Below are 20,395 nucleotides of genomic sequence, written 5' to 3'. Positions count from 1 at the left end.
TTCTCTTCTTTTTTTTAAAAAGTATGTCTTTATTGATTTCAGAGAGAGTAAGGGAGAGGGGGAGAGAGAGAGAAACATCAATGATGAGAGTCATTGATTGGCTGCCTCCTGCACGCCCCCCACTGGGGATCAAGCCTGCAACCCAGGCATGTGACTGGGAATGGAACTGCGATTTCTTGGCTCATGGGTCGACACTCAACAGCTGAGCCATGCTGGCTGGGCTACTTTCTCTTACTTATATAGGCATTTGTGACTCTTCTTGCTAAAAGTGTTATTTTCAAATTGGGGAATGAACTTTATAGTTATTTTGAGGTTTTTTTGAAACTACAGTTATAATTTAGATATGAAGCTCTAGAGTTATTTTAGAAAAATACGTTTATTTAAATGGCTTCCATTTTTATTCATTTGCTTTTGTATTTATATTTCCTTCTTATGGTGATAAGTTTCAACTGTGAAAAAATAACAGGTGACTCCTGGTCTCTGGACATAGTGATTAATGGGGAGAATGCAGTATCATGCTACACAGCATCTCAGTTTAGCTGGCGCTTGCTGCTTGGTAGTTATTTCATTCATTTCTTGCAATTTTTAAAGAGCGTTTCTTTTACAGCTGATTTAAGTCTTTTTCATTCTCTTCAGAAGAAGGGAAAAGGAAACCAGTATTTACTGAGCATGTTTTATATGCCAAAAGTTTTGGGAGCCTCTAGGGAATATTAAAAAAAAAAATGAACATGACCTGGTTTGCTGCTTGGTTGGAGAGAGAAGTATGCAAATAGATAAATGGAGTATAGCCTGATCAAGAAGCCTTGTAATGAAAGAATAGCCACGGGATAGCTTGGAGCAAAGGAAGGAAATAGAACATTTCCTAAGAGAGGGAGCATAGTCAGAGAAACATTCACAGAATAACTGGGTCCTGAATGTTGGTTATTTGCCAGGCAGACAGACAATGCAGAGGCATTGTATGCAATGGATGCTAGTGGTGAGAAGCTGGCTGTGCAAAGCTCACTCTGAATCTGTTTGCAGGAGATCCCCCATAGGAGTATCCACGATTGCGAGCACTGGACCTAGAGCCCTAGATCTGTGTGCTTCACAGCTCTGCTATTTAGTTGCTGTGGGGTTGTGACATTTCTGAACTTGCTTTTTCCTCTGAGATGGATATAATTGTCTTCCTCTGTATCGCCTGGGGTCATTGTGTGGGTCAAATCAGTTAGTGTGTGCAAATATTTGACTTTGTGTAGTGCTTCATTCTTCCTGCTAGTGTAAATGTCCATCAGTTGTGTTTTCTATACCTACCGATTTCAGGCCTCAAAAAGGAGAATTAAGGGTTTATGTTTTATATGAGAACATTTTGTAAACTCTTGTTCACACTTTTTTTTTTCATGTTATCTTATATTCTTGTGGCTTCATTGGGAGTGCAGCTACATGCTGTGTTGAGTTCTTTTATTATTGCCCATGTTGAGTTCTCTTATTGGTCCCTTGTGAGGAACCCTCATGACGTAGCATGGTACTTCTGGTATTTGGGCCTCTAGGGAAGAGGGGATGGAAAGGTACATCAGAAGAATGAGAAGTGTGTGTAGTGCTGATCTTGGGCATCTCGCAGAGCTGAGTGCCAACCTGGTGCTGCCGGATCGATCATTTCCATAAGGTGGCCTGTATGTTGGGAAATAAGGACCCTTTTTCAAACTACATGGTGCGTGTCTGATGATGGAGCTTCCAAATATGCAGTTTTTTCCTTAGGAAAGAAAAATCTACTCTTTCCCTTTTTTCCCTCCAGTGGTTTAGCAGAACTTTTCTGTTTTCTTCAGGTAATTAAACCAGGGAGCAGTGACAAGGAAACAGAAGGTACCTATGAATCAGATCTCCCTGAGGAACTCTGTGGAAGCCATCTCCTGCAGCAGTCCCTGAAAGGCCATAATGACAGCCCTGATGTCATTATAGAGGCTCAGTTTGATGACAGCGATTCAGAAAATGGACATGGCAACACACAAAATGTCCTGGTTGATGGTGTTAAGAAACTCTCAGTTTGCGTTCATGAAAAAGGTGAGTGCTGGACTGCTGTCTGACATTTTATTTTAGTAAATTGATCATTTTAGGTACTGAAATTCTCTCTGTGCTCCAGAAATAATCACACAACGCATTTGGTATCTTCCCAATTTCTGACCTGTGTCAACTTTTAGGAAAGGGGGATCTTTGACAGACTTTCAGCTGCTGGTTATGAGGAGGAACAACAGTGCCACTGGTGGTTTGTGTGGTCGGTGGTGGCTGTTGTCATTTCCTAATAGGTTTTGAGTTGTGTTGATAACTAACCTGAAATTTCCTGTTATGAGCCCAGTCCCACCTTATGGTTGATATGAACAGATTAAACTGATCTTTAAAATCCTTATGAAAATACTCTGTATTTTTCTTTAACTCAGTACGTTTGAAAAGTATTTATGTAATTGGTGGTGTGAATGGATCACTTTAAATTTGATAAGTAAATTATTTTTATGTCGATGAAAGAACGTTCAGTCTAAGAAAAAGTCTTATAATAGTTCATTTGAGTCAGACTGATGACAATCACTGGGAAGGAAAATCTAAATGGATTGAGAAAATGCTCCGGAGAATGGCAGTTTTGCAGCTTATTTTACACATGAGAATCAAAGGAGGAGATGTTAGGAGGGTTACGTGAAATTCATGGGTGGTAGATTAAGGGGGCAGGAGAAGGCAAAGCAGGGAAACCTCTGCGATTGGTTAAAAAGCAAAATGAAGAGACACATACTTCTTTCAGTTTGGCAGGTACGGGATGATTCACATTTGCAGCACATAGAGATAGTATGTGGGGCGCAAGATAACCATGAGGGGCTCTGGGCCTGGAAAACATTACTCTGGCATTTCAAAGATACTTTATTTTAGATGCACAGACACAATGGACAATTTCAAAGTTAAAGATTGATCTTTGTCAAGGAAGCTACAGGCCTAGGACATCACTACCCACCACGATCCACTTTTAGTTAGAAAGTTTTATGCTCAGACCACCCTGTGTTGTTACTTTAGGTCTCTGAGTTTGTAAGGCTGCCATGCAGGCCTCCCTTGAGCTTGTCAGGTTTAGTATATGACCCCTTTTTCAATCACATTCACAAAGTGTCTTTTGATTTTAAACCTTTAAAAAAAAGCCAGTCTTATTTTCTCTGATCAAAATCTAAGCCATGGGTCCTCTGAATGCAGAGGACAGCAATTGCCAACACTTGGCAAGGAGCTGCGACCAAGGGCTCTACCTGACCACACACTGGGAAATGTGAGGGGAAGTAGCAATGAAAATTGGAATATTTCAGTGTATAGATTTCTAAGAAGTTTTAAACACAGGGTGGGTATTTTCCAGCCAGGTTGAGTTTTATGTATATTATGAAATGGAAAAGATTGACTTGGCTAGGCCAGCTAGATTATTAGTTTTTTATCAGGAAGAAGTTTCTGGCACAGTCCCTACTAAAGGCTAGAAGAAATGCCAGAAGATTACCAAAGGATATTCAGCAGACACCCTGTGATAGGGACTGGTGAGCACCCCTCAAATGGCATCCTGAATAAGGCTGGGGTGATTCCAGGAGGTGACTGCCTAAGGATCAGCTGTTTCTCCACTGCCGGCTAGGTAGTGGCCTGGGCCAGCAGACATTTCCTGAACACATGTATCACTTACCTTTCCACCTTTGAAATTCTTTCTGAATGAAGAGGCTGCACTTTCTCATCGACTCCCAGGTGTGGCGACCTCAGGGCACCCAGGTCCTTTTTGTTTTATATGGCCTGCTTAGATAACTAGTGGTTTCACTGTTCAGGGCCCAACCAATTTCCGTTGGATGCTGTCCTTTGAAATTTCAATTTCTGTTGTTTCTTTTTTCTTCCTTTAAAAACAGTTGGATTCTGTAACCCTCTTTTTAGATTGCATGTGTATTATCGTAATGGCGTCAATACTGTGAGTCATGTCTTTTCTATGAGAAGAGAGGGAAATAACCAAGACCCTAACTAGCCAAGTCCTTCATCATTAAGATCACCAAGGGAAAGAGATACTTGCAGTCTGAAGTCAGGCAAAGGAGCACTTTAAAACTTACTGAGTATTTGGCTTAAAACTACTTCGTGGAAATGGAGTTCTGATGATTGAACTTGGCAGACCTCAGCAACCCTTTCTCCCCTGGGCTCTGGGGTGAAGGGATACGATGCCTTGATTTCTCATTAGTGGTTGGTACCAATATAAGGGCAAGGAGATACTGATGGGTGGAAGTGATGGCAAAATTGATGCTCAGGGTGGATACTAATAATTCACTTTGCCCTTTGTTTGTGGAAATGTGCTCTTGATTTGCCTCTATTGTAATTCCCCTCCTTCACTCTTATAAATCAATATCATTGAGTCTTTACAAGTCCACGGTAGGCGTGGTTTTTCTTTACTCCTTGTATGGTCTTCCTATCCTACTGTTGTTTATATTGCTTCCTTACTAGCCCTGACTGAGGGAACAGCCTTAATCCTTCCCTCAGTATCTGGTACAAATTTCTCCTTCCTATGAATCTCTAAATAGAGAGTTTGTGAAACCACATGGCTGTTTCTCATTTCTTGCCCTCTTGATATTTAGGAAAATTGCAATTTGCTCTTTTAAAAATCACGATGTTTTTTAGGATATTTTAACCAGATTCTCTTGTCTGGATAATATAAAATCTGGTTACAGTTAAGATGTTAGTACTTTTTGCACCATTTAAGGTTTTGAAATTTGCTATTGAAACAAACCCCAACCTTAAGAACATTTCCTTAGACTTCTAGAAAAGTTTTTGCTTTGTGTTGTAATCGCAAATGGATTACTTATCCTCTTTCACACTTGTGTTCAAAGGAGTGTTTTTATTTCCTTACTTTTGTTTTAATACCATGTTTCTTTATCCAAAGCAAATGTTACTAGTACATGTGTATGCGTTATAAACCCCTGTTTGCCCAGGAAACATTCATAGCTTTAAGATAACTACCGTTTTCTCTGGTAAGTGAGTAGCTGCTTCAGCTGTCTGCAGCAAGTGCCTGTTGTTGCATTAAGAGAAAAGTTTCTCTGGGCATCTCAGCCCCACACAATAATTTCTTCAGGAAGACAGCAGGATCTGCATCATCCTTAGTCCCTGAGAGACGCTGAGCCAAAGACCTGGGCTCCCTTTGTAGGTCCCGTCCCACAGCCTCCCAGTGCTGAGCTTCTACCACTTTCCAGGCAGTAGTGTTTTTGTCAGCACAGAAATGTGCCATCTGCTTAGAGACTGGAGACAATCCTGATACATTTTCTTTGATATCAGATGAGTGAGTAATGGTTGCCTGGTTTGTAAACTCCAAAGGATAAAAATCATCATGGCCCAGTGATAACAGCTCGGCCATATTAGCTCTGTGTGTTTTTCATCATCAGAATTTTAGTAACAGTTTTGGTCTCTGAATCTTGGTGACCATGCCCTAATCAGGTTATGATGTACATTTCCTCTTATCCTCCTAGTAGGGCCTGCCCCAGATCTTGTTCAGTTTTATGCTCTGGAGACAAGCCTCCATCAGTACCCTCATGACTGAACATGGGTCTGAATGTGGAGCTGGTGACCCTTCACTATTATTCTGTCTCCTGGCCACCTTCAGCTCTTTTCTGAATGGACAATCTGCATGGAATCCTTGAACCCTTTTGAGGTTTGAATTGATCTACTACTGACCTCAGGAGTCAGGAAGAGCCCCTTTTCTCGTTTAAGATTCATCTTCTTTCAGTGACTGGCCTGTTCAGTGCCTAGGTTGAAGTTCTCTTTCCTTGGATAAAAAGTAATTGCATTTCCCTTTGGCTGAGAAAACAGACACATATGATTAGTCTCCTATGATACTTCAGGGTTACTGAAATCCCAAAAAACCTTTCTTCTGTCAGGAACCCTTCTTCTTCTTGTAGATAAATTTCTTCATTTTCTTTCTGCTAATGTTTATAGATTCTGAGATCAGATCTTTCCTATTCTTTCTGTTTCCCAGCTCTCCACTGTGTATAATGATGGTTGGTACAACTAGAATGCAGTCATGTTTGCTTCAGAAATTATATTAAAATTTAAATCTGTAGCAATTTCCCATCAATCACAATTTTTGGACAGTATTTTTTGCCAATGCTTTAAAATCTCATTAAAAAATGTAAATCCTTGTCTAGACCTATGTTAGAAAGATACAGTAGGATTTTGCTTTTCTTCCTTTTAGACTGAGTGGATAGTGCAGTGATATCAGGTTTACATGATTCAGGTAGAGATGGCTGGTCAGGACCTAAAATATCTAGGACCTAAATCCTGTGCTAGACCAGCCATTTTCCCCTGTCAAGTTCTCCAGAAAGAAACGTGCATAGAGGATACGCAAGTCAGGAGAGCCATTCTTTATTAACCAAGGCTTTGACTCAAGCCAGCCTGATTACGCCAGTCTGCACTTCCGCCAGAATGCATGGAGCTTTTTATGTCTTCTCGTTCCTGCCGACAGTTAGAATTACTCAACTTTGTCATTTTTGTAGTCTAGATTAAGTTCTGTTAATTGCCTTTTTATATCATTTACCTATTGTTCTCTCAGGGTTACTGTTCTGTTGTCGGTTTGCAGATATTTCTTATCTATTCTCTATAGCAACCCCTTTTCCATTTTAGGCATTACAAATCTCTTTTCCCATTCTGTCAATTAGTCATTTTCTATTTGTCTATGGTGTCTTTCATTGAACAAAAAATCCTTAATTTTAATATGATAAAATTGATCATATACTTTATGGGTTTTTAAGTTTTTCCCTGTTCCTAGCTCACATAGATATTCTCCCATGTAACCTTTTATTAATTACACAGTTTTTTTGTCTTTTGCTGAATTTTATGATGCTGAGTCTTTATTGATTGAGATTATCATCTGGTTTCTCTCTTCTGAATCTATTTCTGATGTTGAACCATCCTTGAATTCCTAGGAGAAACTTACTTAATCCTGATGCATTATTATTTTTAAAATACATTATTGGATTTACGTATGTAATATTTAGTGTAGGATTTTTGTGTCATGTTAAATGGACCTATCATTTTCTTGGCATTATTTGACTTTTTGAATAAGATTATATTAGCTTCATGAAATGTTCTGGTCATTTTTTACGGTTTCCTATTTTTCCAGAACAGCTTGTATAAGAGGAATTAACTGTTCCTTCAAATTTGATAGAACTCATTGTAAAATTTCCTGCACCTGCTCTTTTTCAGGAGGCAAGATCTTTGCTCTTTTAATCTCGTTCATAGTAATTGATCTGTTCAAGTTCTCTCTTTATGTGCCAGTTTTGGCATAACTTAATGGAAATGTATCCACTTGAATTTATTAGCATATAGATATTCCTAATACTCTTTATTCTCTAATTATTAAAAAAATCTTGTGTGTGCACTTTTGCCTTCCTTTTTATTCTGTATTTTAATTACTTGAATCTTCTCTCTTTTCTTCATAACTCTTGCTTGCCAAAGATTTATCTTATTAATCTTTTTAAGGAACATGCTTTTTAGTTGTGTTATTTTTCTCTGTTTGTTGTTGATGTTCTGTATACCATTGATACTTGCTTTTATCTTTATTCCTTATTATGGTGGGTTGCTTTTTTGCCCTCTTCCCAGCTTCTTGAGTTGAATACTTATTATTTTTAACCTTTTTTGTTTTTTTAAAATATTTTCAAAGTTATAAATCTCCCTCAAAAATACTTTTTTTAGCTGTATTCCACAGATTTTTTTACATGCAGTATTTTTATTATTATCCAGTTTTAAATATTTAATTTTCTATATGATTTCTTCTGTAACTAGATTTGTTATTTACTACAGCTATTTCATTTCTATTTTTTGCTATTCTTTTGATGTCAACATTTAATTTTTTTCATATTATGGTCAGAAAACAGGGTCTGTTATGTTGTTAATTTTTTATAATTTATTGAAGCCTCCTTTATTTATACTTAATTACATGGTCTTCATTTCTAAATAGTCCATGTATGCTAAGAAAGAGGTATGTATATGTCTAAAAACTTAATGTATAATTATATTGGTTTTTTCTTTATAAGCTATTTTTTATTATTATCATTATTCTTATTTAAATATATCTTTATTGATTTCAGAGAGAGGAAGGGAGAGGGGGAGAGAGAGATAGAAACATCAATGATGAGAGTCATTGATCGACTGCCTCCTGCACGCCTCCTGACTGGGGATCGAGCCCACAACCCGGGCATGTGCCCTGACCTGGAATTGAACTGCCATCTCCTGGATCATAGGTCAGTGCTCAACCACTGAGCTACGCCTGGCCAGGCAGCTTCTTAATATTTTATATACTTAAGCCATCAGTTTTTGAGAGGGACGCTTAAAAATACATGTCTATAAATTTTTATTTCTCCTGCAGTCTTGTCAACTGTGGCTTGATATGTTTTGAAGTTGTATTGTTAGATGCATATGTATATATTTGGATTTAGCTAGATATATTTTTTGTATACATGCATATATGTATTCACACATAGCAATCACTGGTATTTATGGAGCATTTACTATGTGGTAGGCCCTAAGTACTTTATAATTTATCCTCATTATGTTTAATTATTTAATCTTTAAAACAAACCAAGTATCTATTTCAGGAACATTAATAGTATCTATCTCAGATAGTTTTTATTTCCAAAGCACAGGAAAGTTACACAGTTGATAAGTAAAGTTTAGAATCCCTGGTAGCTTTTTAAAAAATATCAGTGCCTGGATAACACCCTAGCAATCTAATTCTAGTTGGGATAATCTATAAGATAACTAGCCTGTACTGTTAAAAAAACATTGATGTCATGAAGAACAAAAAACAAGGGGAACTGTTCTTGGGGAAGAGGGACCAAAAGAAACAACCAGCAATAGCATGTGAAACTTTGATTAGATCTTGGATTGGGGGGGAAATATGGTAACAACAATTGGAGAAATTTAAATTTAGACTATCTTAGGTGACATTTTGGAATTACTGGAGTTTTCTTAATTATGATAATTATATTGAAGATATATAAGAGAATGTCTTATTCATGTCTACACTCTAAATTATTGAAGATCCCAAAGTGCTTTTGTGTATGTAGGTTATATCTATCAATATTTCTGTATTTAAAATTAAAACTAAGAAACTTTTCAAATATTATTGCAAAATAAATGTACTTACTTCTCGTATTTCTGTGTATATGTGAGGAAAACTTAAGATTTCAAAATAATGGTTTATTGGACGATTATAATGGGGTTAATGAGGAAACTACAGTTGAAACACTGAGGAAAAAATGGAATTAGCCTCTAAAATGTTCTTGTTCATACTTTAATATCTTAGAAAACACAAGAATACATAAGTACACATTCTAATAGTCATTCAAGCAAGGATTAGCAAAGGGCCACCATTGTGGGCCACGCAGAGACTCCGCTGTCACAACTACTCAGCTCGGTGGCTGTAGCCTAAAAGCAGCTGGAGGGACTGTGTCAATGAATGGACTTAGCTGGATTTGGCCTGCTGGCCAGTTGAGTTTGCTGATCCCTACTTTACACTAATGAGAGAATGAGAGTTAAAAGAAGAAATAATGTCTTAGTATTATTATGAAAAGAGAGAGTCTTGACCTGTGGACCCTCTGGCAGGGTCTCAAACCACACTTGGAGAACCACTGGTATAAGCTATTGAAATTGATAGTTGATGCTGAACAGGACTTTGGTGCATATTTTAATTATTCTGTACTGTTAGGATATTCAGCACTTCATTTCCTAGTTTTAAGTGGTTATTGGACTGGTTTTTCCCTCGTTTATTCCTATGGAATGCTAATTATAATAATTCAGACTAAAATCTCTTGCCTCAATTCTTTTACTCAATTGTAGGATCTTTTTAGGGGACTGTTTGTGCCTTATTTTGCTGTTTTGGCTATAGCCTGGACTATGTACATCTTCATTTATCAAAGTTCTTAGAAGTTCTTAATATGTTTAGTAGTTTATATATAGCATCTTGCACATTTCTTATTAGAAAAAACTTGAATATTTTGTGTTTTTTTGGTATTAATTTAAAAGGAAATTTTTTCTAGCATTTTCCCATAGGTCATTGTTGATATATAAAGAAGTTAGTGGTGTTGTTCTTGTGTATTTTTTTTAACTTAATGAGTGCTCTTAGTATTTCTAATAAATTTTCAGTTGCTATTTTGAGTTTTGAGTTATAAAATAATTTTATCTGCAAACAATAATTTTGCCCCTTTCTAATTTTGTGATTCTTATTATGTCACTCCATTGGCCATTGCTTTAAGAACTGTGTTACATAATAGTGGTGATTGCTTTCTTCCAGACTTTAATGGGAATACTTCTAGTATTAAATCCTCAAGCACAATGCTGGTTGTTGGCATGAGACCAAGTTTCCTCTTTCTTTTTTACTAAAAGTTCCTATTAGGAGTGGATTGAAATTTTTTTCAAGTGCTTTTTGAGCTTCTTTCAAAATGCTGTTTTCCTTTGGCTTGTTTACAGGATGACATATAACATTGAATAATTCTTGCATCACTCATATACCATGGCCCTCATTGGTCATGGTATATAATGTGTTTTAACTCAGTTCTATTTGCTAATTATTTATGATTTTTGTATTTATCATACAAAATGCGAGATTGGTCTGCACTTGATTTCTGTTGTGTCTTAGTTGTGTTTTGGTATCAGGCTTCATTAACTTTGGAGGAAGAATTGGGGAGCCTTTCTTTCTCAGTGCTTTGGAGCAGTTAAATAGCATCAAGCATTATCAACTATTCTCAATGATTGAAGCATTTACAGAACTTGTACTTGAAACATGGGCTAGGGCTTTCTTTAGCTGGCAGCTTTCTCCATCTCTAATGATTACTGGTTTCTGTAGGGATTTTTCCCTCTTGCATTAATTTTGATAACTTATATTTTATAGGAAATCTTATATTTGAACCATATATCTAATATATTAGAATAGAGTTGTACAAATTTTTTCAGTTTGACTTCCTGTGCATCTATGATCATAACTCCTTTCGATTTTCCCTCATTTTTATTATACTCGCTGGTGATCTAATTTTTAATAGAACTTTATTTTTACTCTATTTATTGTAAATAACTAATTTCTACTTTTATCTTTTATTACTAAAAATTTTCAGACACATTAAGTCTGAGGTAAGCATATGTAGTTGAAAATGCAAATTGAAGTTCATGACAGAAGTTTGGGAATGTAGTTTAAAGCATCATTGACATCTAGTTAGTTCCTCGAAGAACCCCTCTATTCTAAGTGTTCCTTTAAGGGACTGCGAGAGGACAGGGGCCTACTTGTTCTCTTCTGCCCCTGGGTTCCCCTCCGTGAAAGCAATAAATATTGTTTATCAAACTGTCCCCTGCCCTAGAGGCTCTGTAACAAACAGAAACTCTTGTGGGTTCAAAAAAAGTTTGTGTGTGTGTGGTAAAATATATATACCATAAATTTTGCCATTTTTAAGTATACAATTCAATTGCATTAATTACATTCATGATGTGCAACTGTTACTACTATCTATTTCAGAACTTTTTCATCACCCTAAACAAAAACATTATAACCCCTAAGCAGTAACTCTTCATTTCACTTACCCTAACCCCTGATAATCACTAATCTACTTCCTTTCTGTAAATTTGTCTGTTCTCAATATTCCATATAAGTAGAATCATACAAAATGTCTCCTTTGTGTCTGGCTTATTTCATTTAGTATGTCTTCAAGGTTCATCCATGTTGTAGCCTGTATCAGAATGTCATTCCTTTTTATAGCCAAATAATATTCCATTATACTGTATATAGCACATTTTGCTTATACATCCATGTTGATGGACAGTTGAGTTGTTTCCACCTTTTGGTATTGAATAGTGAATAGTGCTGAAGTGAACATTGGTGTACAAGTATCTGAGTACCTGTTTTCAATTTATTTGGCCACATACCTAGGAGTAGAATTGCTGGGTCATATCATAATTAACATATTTATCTGTTTGAGGGATGTGGGTTTTTTTAAAGGATTTTTCTTATTAAAATTATATTTATTAGAAGGATTAACAGAAATGATGAACTATAAGAAATCTTGAAATAATAGTAATGAATTCTGTTCATTATTGAAATTTAACTGAAACTTGCCTGGTTCTTTTTCCGGCTTGTCCTTTTCACTTCCTCCTCTGCCCATTTTATTTTTTATCTTAGAGTCACTTCTACCTTCTTGCCTAGTTTCTCTTAACACATCAGCAGTCCTAGGGGGCTTGGGTTTCAGAACATTTTTCAAACTTTACAAGTAGTTTATTTTATAGAATAAATAAGTAAAGCACATAGGGATACACATGTCTGTCAGCCTTCTTGGTAGCAGCTTTAACACAAAATTTTTGGAATAGAAATTTAAATAAAAGGAAATAATAATAGGCATTACCTATGCCATTTTCTGGAAATGGGAGATCCCAGGCCTCTAGCATGTCAGTCACTGTGTGTGCCTGCCCTTCTCTTCAGTGGAGTGAATGAAGACTTGAAGGTGTTTGGAGTCGTCCTCCCTGTGGCCCTTCTAGCGCTCTTTTCAATATGGCGCTCCTGATCCTCTGCTTGTTGTGCACTTTCAGCTTCATATACCTGGTCCCTGAATTATTCAATAATCCACCTTTCTTGGGCTTACTAATGAAAAGGGAAGATCAGCATCTTGATGTGATGGTATCATTTTCTCCTTATTTTTTGTCCCTTGCTCTCAAGATTTCAGTCATCCTGGGAACCTTTCTTCCCAGTCCATCCATTCATTCCCCTTTCTGGTACTTTCCAGATTGGGCCAGTTTATGCTAGTGACAAGGGTCATACCTGTTAATAATGACATTATGATGGAAATCATAGAATTTTGGACCTGCATAGGTCCTACATGATCATGTACTGACTTGACTTGTGATGGTCTCTCCCTAGGGGCTTTCAGTGGAGCACTTGACATTATTTATAAATATTTCATAACACTAAATGAAAATAGTAAATTTGCTTTCAGTAAGACTGCAAGGTAAACTTACTTCACTTTTAATTCAAATGATGCCTGCCCACCATTGTAGCATTGACTTTTCTTGCTGATCAGAAGCTCTAATGAACAATTACATGTGTTTGGTAAAAAAACAGGATAGCAAATTAATTTTCAATGCAGTTAAGTTACTAAAAATACTTCAAAGTGTGAGATCCTGGGCTAAAATTAATTTTTAAAATGTACTTATAAAAATCTGTGATTAAAAGGTCAGAAACAACTGATCTAGTTCATCCCTTTTGTTTTACAGACGAGGAAACTGAGGCTCAGAGAAGTTACTTGGCTTGTCCAGTGTCCTGCAGGAAGTTAGTGAGTTCATAAAAGAAAAATACCTTATAATATAACAATGGACACTTTCTACACGTGGGTCATATTTTTTGAAGAGCAAACCATGCCAGATTAGTTTAATATCTTTTTGTAAGAATATGTTGGACATTGTTCATTGCTCACCTTCTGTCTATTTCCCCCTTTCCCTTGCCCATATGCCCCCAGGCTTTCATCTGGACATATGTTTCTTTCCTAATTCCCTGTACTTTAGGCAGAGTTGACCCTGACTGCCGAGCAGAGTCTTGGTTGTCTTAGATGAGTTGCTTGGTATACTTGGTTACCTTATGTCAATAAAACTTTCTACAGCAATGGAAATGTTCTAATTTGTACTGATCAGTACTGCAGCTAGTAGCCACATGTAGCTGTTGAGCACCTAATTTATTTTAGTTAATTTTATTTTAAATGGCTATAAGTGGTTCAAGGCTACTGTATTAGGTATTATAACTTCATACCATTCTTCTTCTCATAGGCACATGATCTAAGCAGTCTAATTAGGGTGATTCCTGCTAGGAGTTCTGGGATGTGAGTAGTTTCCTGATGGTGAACAGGAAACATTTATCCCTAATTGCTACTGGCAGCTATTTTATATCTTGCTAAGTGTTGTGGATGGAAGAGTAGAGAGCCATGAAAAAGTCTGGACCTCTCAGTGGGCCCTGGATCAGCTGACCCTGAAGTCTGCCTTACCCCTGGACTCCCAATTGCATGATCCAATGAGTCACCTTTGATATATAAGCCAGTTTGAATGTTCTGTCATCTCAATTAGGAGTATCTAAGAAAATACAGAGGGAATGGCACGCCAGGTGTTCTGCTGCTTGCTGGGAAAATAAAGATGAGTAAAGAGTAAAATCTAGATGCTTGTCCTCGAGGTGAAATTAGTCTGTAAGAGGAGCTACAGTAAAGACATGTTCTGTGTCTTTCTTGCCTTTGTTCTGTTCAGTGGGAATTGCCCTTACTAAAGCAGTAGATACAATCTACCCCTGCCCCCGGGTATTGGTTAGACCATGAGTGGATGGATTCCTGATCAAAGACCATCAACACATGGGGTGGCCAGTGACCCATTAGATTTTTTCCTCCATAGCTTGATGACTCTGAAGCTGAAATGTCATGGAGTGAGGGCTGGAGACAGTCTTTAGGGAACAGAGGCTGCTAGTAACCACACAGTGCACATAGAGAAGAGGAACTGATTAGCAGAGGGAGGGAAAAACCATACAGAGAGGAAGGGGGAGAAGGCAAAAGAAGGGAGGAAAAGGGAGAAAAGAAAAAGACAACTTGTTCTCTGGGCCTTGAAGGATGTATAGGGTTTGCCAGGTGAAGAAGGGTGAAAAATAGTTTTGTTATGAACAGGGGCACAGAGGTGGGTAGTAGGTAGAGTAATATCTATGGTGGAAATAGTACAGGATGCACGGTGGGGAGTCTGGAGAGGAGGCTAGAAAAGTAGGCTCTGGTGATGTTTTGCCCAGTTATCTGGCTGCTGAGAGATCTGGGTCATCCAAGAGTCTTGGATCCAAAAATCATCCAAGGTTGTTACGGAAAGGAGACTGGTAATTAGAAAGAAGAGAGAAATTGGGACACAGCATGGACCCAGTTAAGACTAGAGATGCTTCAAGACCTGACTGAGAGTAGTAGCAGCTGGAATGCAGAGGGGATAGAGTCACAAGCTATTTCAGAGCTAGAGTTGACAGAGTTCAGTGGCAGATCAGATATGGGACTTAAGGCAGAAGGAACAGTCAAGAATGCGATTAACTTGATATCTAGTTTAGCAACTGCACAGGTGTTGACATTATTAAATGAGAGAGAAAAAAAAAAAAGACCTGGGTAAGAAGGACTGTGAATTAGGTGGTCTGATCATATGTTGAATTGACATTGAAGTAATGGCATCTAGTAGGCAATTGGAAATAGAAATGTAGACCCAGAAGAGGGATGGTGAGAGTTATAGATCTGAACATTATCAATTAAAGCAATGGGAACTTGAGATTATGAAGTACATAGGTCAAAGTTGGAGTTACATGAAGTAGTCCTTGTCCCATTGAACCAAGGCACAAGCTGGTAGATATGGAAAACTCAGGGACAAGGGTGGGGGTTGGGAAGTAATGCTGATAAAGATTTTGAGAGTGTTGTACAAATCCAATAGAAAAGTGTATAGAGCTAAGAAGGAAGTGATGAGTATTTTCAAGAAATGAAAAAATGCCTCTTTCAAGGGTATCAAATGATTAAAGATTATTTTCATTTAAAAAGACTAATTCTCACAATTATTTCAAATCAACCTTTGTTCACGGAGAGCCCCTCTCTCTGCATTTAACCATTTTGTAAGAATAGATTGAAAGAGAAAAGTTTAATTTGGTTTTTATTGAACTGGGAAACAGAATCCGCTGTAGGGGACTGTTAATGTCTTCATGCCACTTCCCTCTGCCTGGGATTCCGACCACTACTGCCTGTGAAGTTACCTTCCAGGTCTTCAGAATTTGAGAAGGAAAGGCTCAATGAAGTAGATCTTCCAGATTCTACCCCTTTGGTCAGCATATTCCAGGTTTATTCAGTTGAGTAATGAAGCTTTTAAAAAAAATAATTTTAAGTGTTTAAAGGGCTTAAGGGTTCATTTTTTTTCTTTGTTAGAGACCCGTTCATTGCCATCGTACAGAATCACATGCCTACAGATTCACCTTAATGACATTATTTCCCCTTTGGATCACTCTAAATAATGCCCTCACTCCCTTAAGTGTCAGCTAGAGTTTTCAAGTCATGCAAAAACATGTCAGGGGAAACCTTTGCTTGATGACTGGAGTGATGTTGCGATTCTAATTAAGTCTGTTGGGGAAAGAAAAAAACAACAAAAAACTGGGCCTTGTGGCTCTGGATGGGGAGAGGGAACTGACAGCTGCCCTACTCTGGGTATAGAATGCCCGTCATTAAGGACAGATCTTATTTAACAATTTACAGTAGAAAACTGTGCCTGGTTTTCTGATACTAGTTTAAAAAAAAACTAAGAAAGATTGAGTTCTCCATATCCCTTTAAGTGGATCCAGCCTTCACCCCGGGACACACCCTTTCAGTAGCCCCAAGTGGAAGCTCAGCTTCACGGTAAAGCCTCTCATCTCCGCTCCCAGTTGGCTGACCCCCATTTGGCGAGCCCCCCCGGCTCTGACTCATTTCTTTGAGCCAGAAGCTGCAATCGAGTATGAACTTGATAGGCTTGACTTTGGCTCTGACCCTCATTTTGACCCTTCTTATTTCAAAGACCCTTTGATTGTAGCTTCTGCAGTTGAGACTGCTACACTCTTGCTCTGCAGTACACCCAGGCCTCATTTCACCTACTTTTCAGGTACAAATGCTTCTCCGCCCCTCCACCCTGGTGCTCTGGGGCCAGGATCCAACCTGTCTGGCCAGCCCTAGCCCTGTTTGAATCTATACCAGGAAAGGGGGATCCAACAAAATGTGGCAGCACTCTGAGTAGGAAAAAAAAAGTACCGAACAAGAGCTTTTGCCAGCCATTCTTGACTATTAGTGTTTCATATTCCTTATTCGTAAAAAAAAAAAAAAAAAAAAAGAAGCAGAAGAAGGAAGAAAAAACCCCATCATAATACGTACTTGCCTTGGCTTCTTCATAGGTTCTTACATAAATCAGTGAGGTAATGGAAGGGGTAGTATGTTAAAAAGGAGAAGCATAGCATCCCATTATGGGCAGTTTCCAAATCAGTTATTGAAGCTTGTTGCCTCTTGAGGCAACAAGTGTCAAATGAATCTTCCTGCAGAGGCTCTCAGACCACATGATGTCAGTGATGAGCTTTAACGGCTCTCCTCTGCTCTTACCCACCAGGTTCTCCTGCCTGCCGCTCCAGCCTATGTTCCTGCACCTACTCATTCAAACCTTGGGTCCAGTCACACCAGACTTTGTATTGTCCCTAAGCACTCCCTTCCCTCTCCTGCCTCTGTGCCTTCTCCTTTCTGCCATGAATGCTGCCCAATTCCTCATCTCCTCCTGTGAAAAGTCCTCCAATCTTCAAATGTCCACTGTCTTTTTACATGTGTGTTAACTATCTATGGCTGTGCCACAAATGTAGTGGCTTAAAACAACACATTTATCCTGCATTTTCTGTGAGTGAGTGTAACATAAAAATATTTATGTGGCTTCTGCCTCTGGTTCCTGACACAGAGCTCCTATACCCTTGTAATTTCCTGAGTGATAGCAGTGCTAGGACCATCTTTTGTTCTAATATTTGGTCTTTGACCCTGGTTCCTGACACAGAGCTAGTGATAGGCACATCTATTGTTCTAGTTTCTTAGCGCACTCCTAGATAGCTTCAGGATGGAGCTGGTCACCTGAAAGACCAAGCCGTGATTAGAAGCTTAAAATTTTCAGCCCCACCCTCCATCTTCCACAGAGGGGAGAAGGGCCAGAGATTGAGTTAATAATTGATATGCCTACATGATGAAATTGATCATGCCTATGTGATTTCATAAGAATTTTTGAACTGCAGAGTTTGGAGAGCTTCTGGGTTGATGAATTCATCTCTGTGCTGGGAGGATGGTATACCTCTACAGGACAGACACTCCTGTGCTTAGGATCCTTTAATACCTCACCCTGTATATTTCTTCATCTAGCTGTTCATCTGTCTTTATTATATTCTCAGTAAATGTAAGTTATGTATTGCCCTGAGTTCTGTGAGCCGTTATAGAATTATTGAACCTAAGGAAGGGGCCATGGGAACCCCCACACCAATTTGTAGTGAACTCAGACAGAAGTCTGGGTAACCTAGAACCCCATTACTTGCATTTGGTATCTGAAGGGGGGGGCGGTCTTGTGGGACTGAGCCCTTCATTTGTGGGCTGTCCTAACTCTGGGTATTTAGTGTCAGAACTGAGTTAAGTTGTAGGACACCCAGGTGGTGTCTGAAGAGAATGGGAGAATTACTCGGTGTGGAAAACCCACACATTTGGTGTCCGAAATGTTGTAAGTAAAGGGAGGAAACAAAGTTTCCCTTTAGTCAGGAATCTGGACCTGGCTCAGCTCCATCCTCTGCTTCAGGGTTTCATAAGGCTGCAATCATGGTGTCACTCCTCTGAAGGCTTGACTTAGGAAGGACCTGCTTCTAAGCTTGTGTGGTTGTGGTTTAGTTCCAGGTGTAGTTCCTTATAGGTTTTTTAACTGAAGACCTCAGTTCCTTGCTGGCTGGAGGCTGCCCGCAGCTCCTTGCTGCATGGGCCTCTCTGTGTGGCAGCTGGTTTCATCAGATCCAGCAAGGAAGAGAGCCTGCCCTCAAGGCTGAACTTACTAAATTAGTCTTATGTAACCTAGTTGCGGAAGTGACATCCCATCATCTTTTCCAAATTCTGTTGATTAGAAGCAAGACACAGGTTTTCTTCACACTGGAAGGGAGGGGATTATATAAGGGCATGAGGACTAGGAGATGTGGGGATCATTTGGGTCCATCTTAGATTCTGCTCACTACAAGGTGTTTTCTCCACAAGCCTTTACTAATTTCTTCCAACCAAATGTGCCATCTATCCTTTCTGTGGCTCTTCTTCATAGTTACTTTTTTTCTGTTTATATCTCATGACTGACATTATAGTTGAATGTTTTTTTAAATTTCCCTCATGTAACTTTCTGCTTGTCTTTCATTCCCTTGCACCTCCCAGAACAGTCTTGTATTTGCAAATGTTCTGCAAAAGACTCCCTTTCCTTCCCTTTTTTGAAACTAAAGAAGGACCAAGCTAGTCACTCTCCTGATTAACACGTGAGTCCTTTTTCTCCACAGCAGCCACATAAGATCCATTATAAAACCTTCAGATTTGCCAGTTTGGCATCAAAAGCAATGACTCACCCACGTCTGTATAACCCGGCTGGAGTGATTTGCCTTGGTCTGATTTGCATTTAGAGCTAGACTTGTTACCTTATTAAGGAGAAGCAATTTTCCATCAAAGATGCTTCAAACATTAGCTGTTTTTGAACAATGCATTGTTCTGTTTCCTAGGGGGCCTGATGGAACTCAGATGTGATTCAGTCCTTTAAAATCAACTTCTTTAAGCTCTTTTCTTTTTGGTCTTGTCAGGATCACTTTATGGCCCTGCTATTGTTAGGTCACAATAAATGAATTGATAAAGAGGACCAGCTCTTGGAGATGCCGTGTCTTCATTTTTCCCGTTACCCAAGCACTGGGTTGGATCTTATTACCCCTGTTGGAGATGTCCCTAAGGATGAAATATTGCGTATGCTCTACATCTTGGAGCGTAGGAGAGCTATAATACATGGTTGATATATGTGAGATCGCAGACTTAAAACATGGCAAAACCCGTCTAGCCTAGGTTCCCAGGCTTTGGGCTGTTCCCTACGTAACTCTCTAAGATAGCTTAGCACCCTTTTTATTTTTTTGAAGTTTTGATGGATAGTTCTTAAAAGGCAGATAAAGAAACTTCAGTTTGATTTGATGTAAACACTGGTGTTGAAATGATCACATCACAGCAAGATGTGAAGCTTGGCCTCTTTAAGGAAAACTCATGGGATCAACTTAAATTTAGAGGAATCATTCACCTGTTGGGAAAAATGCAGAATAGTAAGTTAAAGCCAGAGGTAGATGGGATCACATAAGCGTGTGTGCCTACATTTTGGGCCTTCTGGGAGCCGTGAGGCTAAAAGCCAATTAAAGCTTTAGTAGAGAGAAATTTAAAAGTGGGCTCTCCTGGGCAAGAGAAAGATTTGCAGCAGAGAGGGCTCCGAGAAAAGCAGGAGGGTGTTGATGATGTAATTAATACAGTTAACAGCTGGGAATGGGAATCAGCGCAAAGCTCCATTTAAGAAGATAACCCTGTGAGGGACTCAGGCTTGGGCCTGAAAGCCACACAGTCTGAGTCTTAGCTCCAGCTCAGGAACCTGCAGGCACCTGTGTGGTCAGCCTGATGAGAAGGGTGACTAAACCCTGCCACAAAGTACCTCCTTTCTTCTCTCTCACCAGTCTGTAAGTTAGAACAATGCAGGAAAGTTGGGCAGTGAAGGAATTTTTTTCCTCTTAATGCTTGAATATTAGTTTTCTTTTCATTCATTTATTTGTCCTGTTACTCTTAGTATGTTA

At 38.7% G+C, this 20,395-nt stretch overlaps 1 protein-coding gene across 5 annotated transcripts in view; it reads left to right on the top strand.

The window, feature by feature from the left end:
- DIS3L2 (DIS3 like 3'-5' exoribonuclease 2) overlaps window positions 1–20,395 on the top strand; it is a 213,744-nt gene that overhangs the window by 55,112 nt on the left and 138,237 nt on the right. For all 5 annotated transcript variants that reach the window (XM_087819517.1, XM_087819515.1, XM_087819516.1 and 2 more), the window contains one exon: window positions 1,803–2,037. In XM_087819517.1, coding sequence (XP_087675643.1) covers window positions 1,803–2,037 — 235 coding nt within the window. The remainder of the gene's footprint in view (window positions 1–1,802; window positions 2,038–20,395) is intronic.

The sequence above is a fragment of the Miniopterus natalensis genome, chromosome 8 (genome assembly GCF_054644295.1).
Source record: "Miniopterus natalensis isolate mMinNat1 chromosome 8, mMinNat1.hap1, whole genome shotgun sequence".
In the NCBI taxonomy this organism is placed as follows: Eukaryota; Metazoa; Chordata; class Mammalia; order Chiroptera; family Miniopteridae; genus Miniopterus; species Miniopterus natalensis.
Note: the sequence above shows the minus strand (reverse complement) of the source record. Positions and strands in the feature narration are given on the sequence as shown.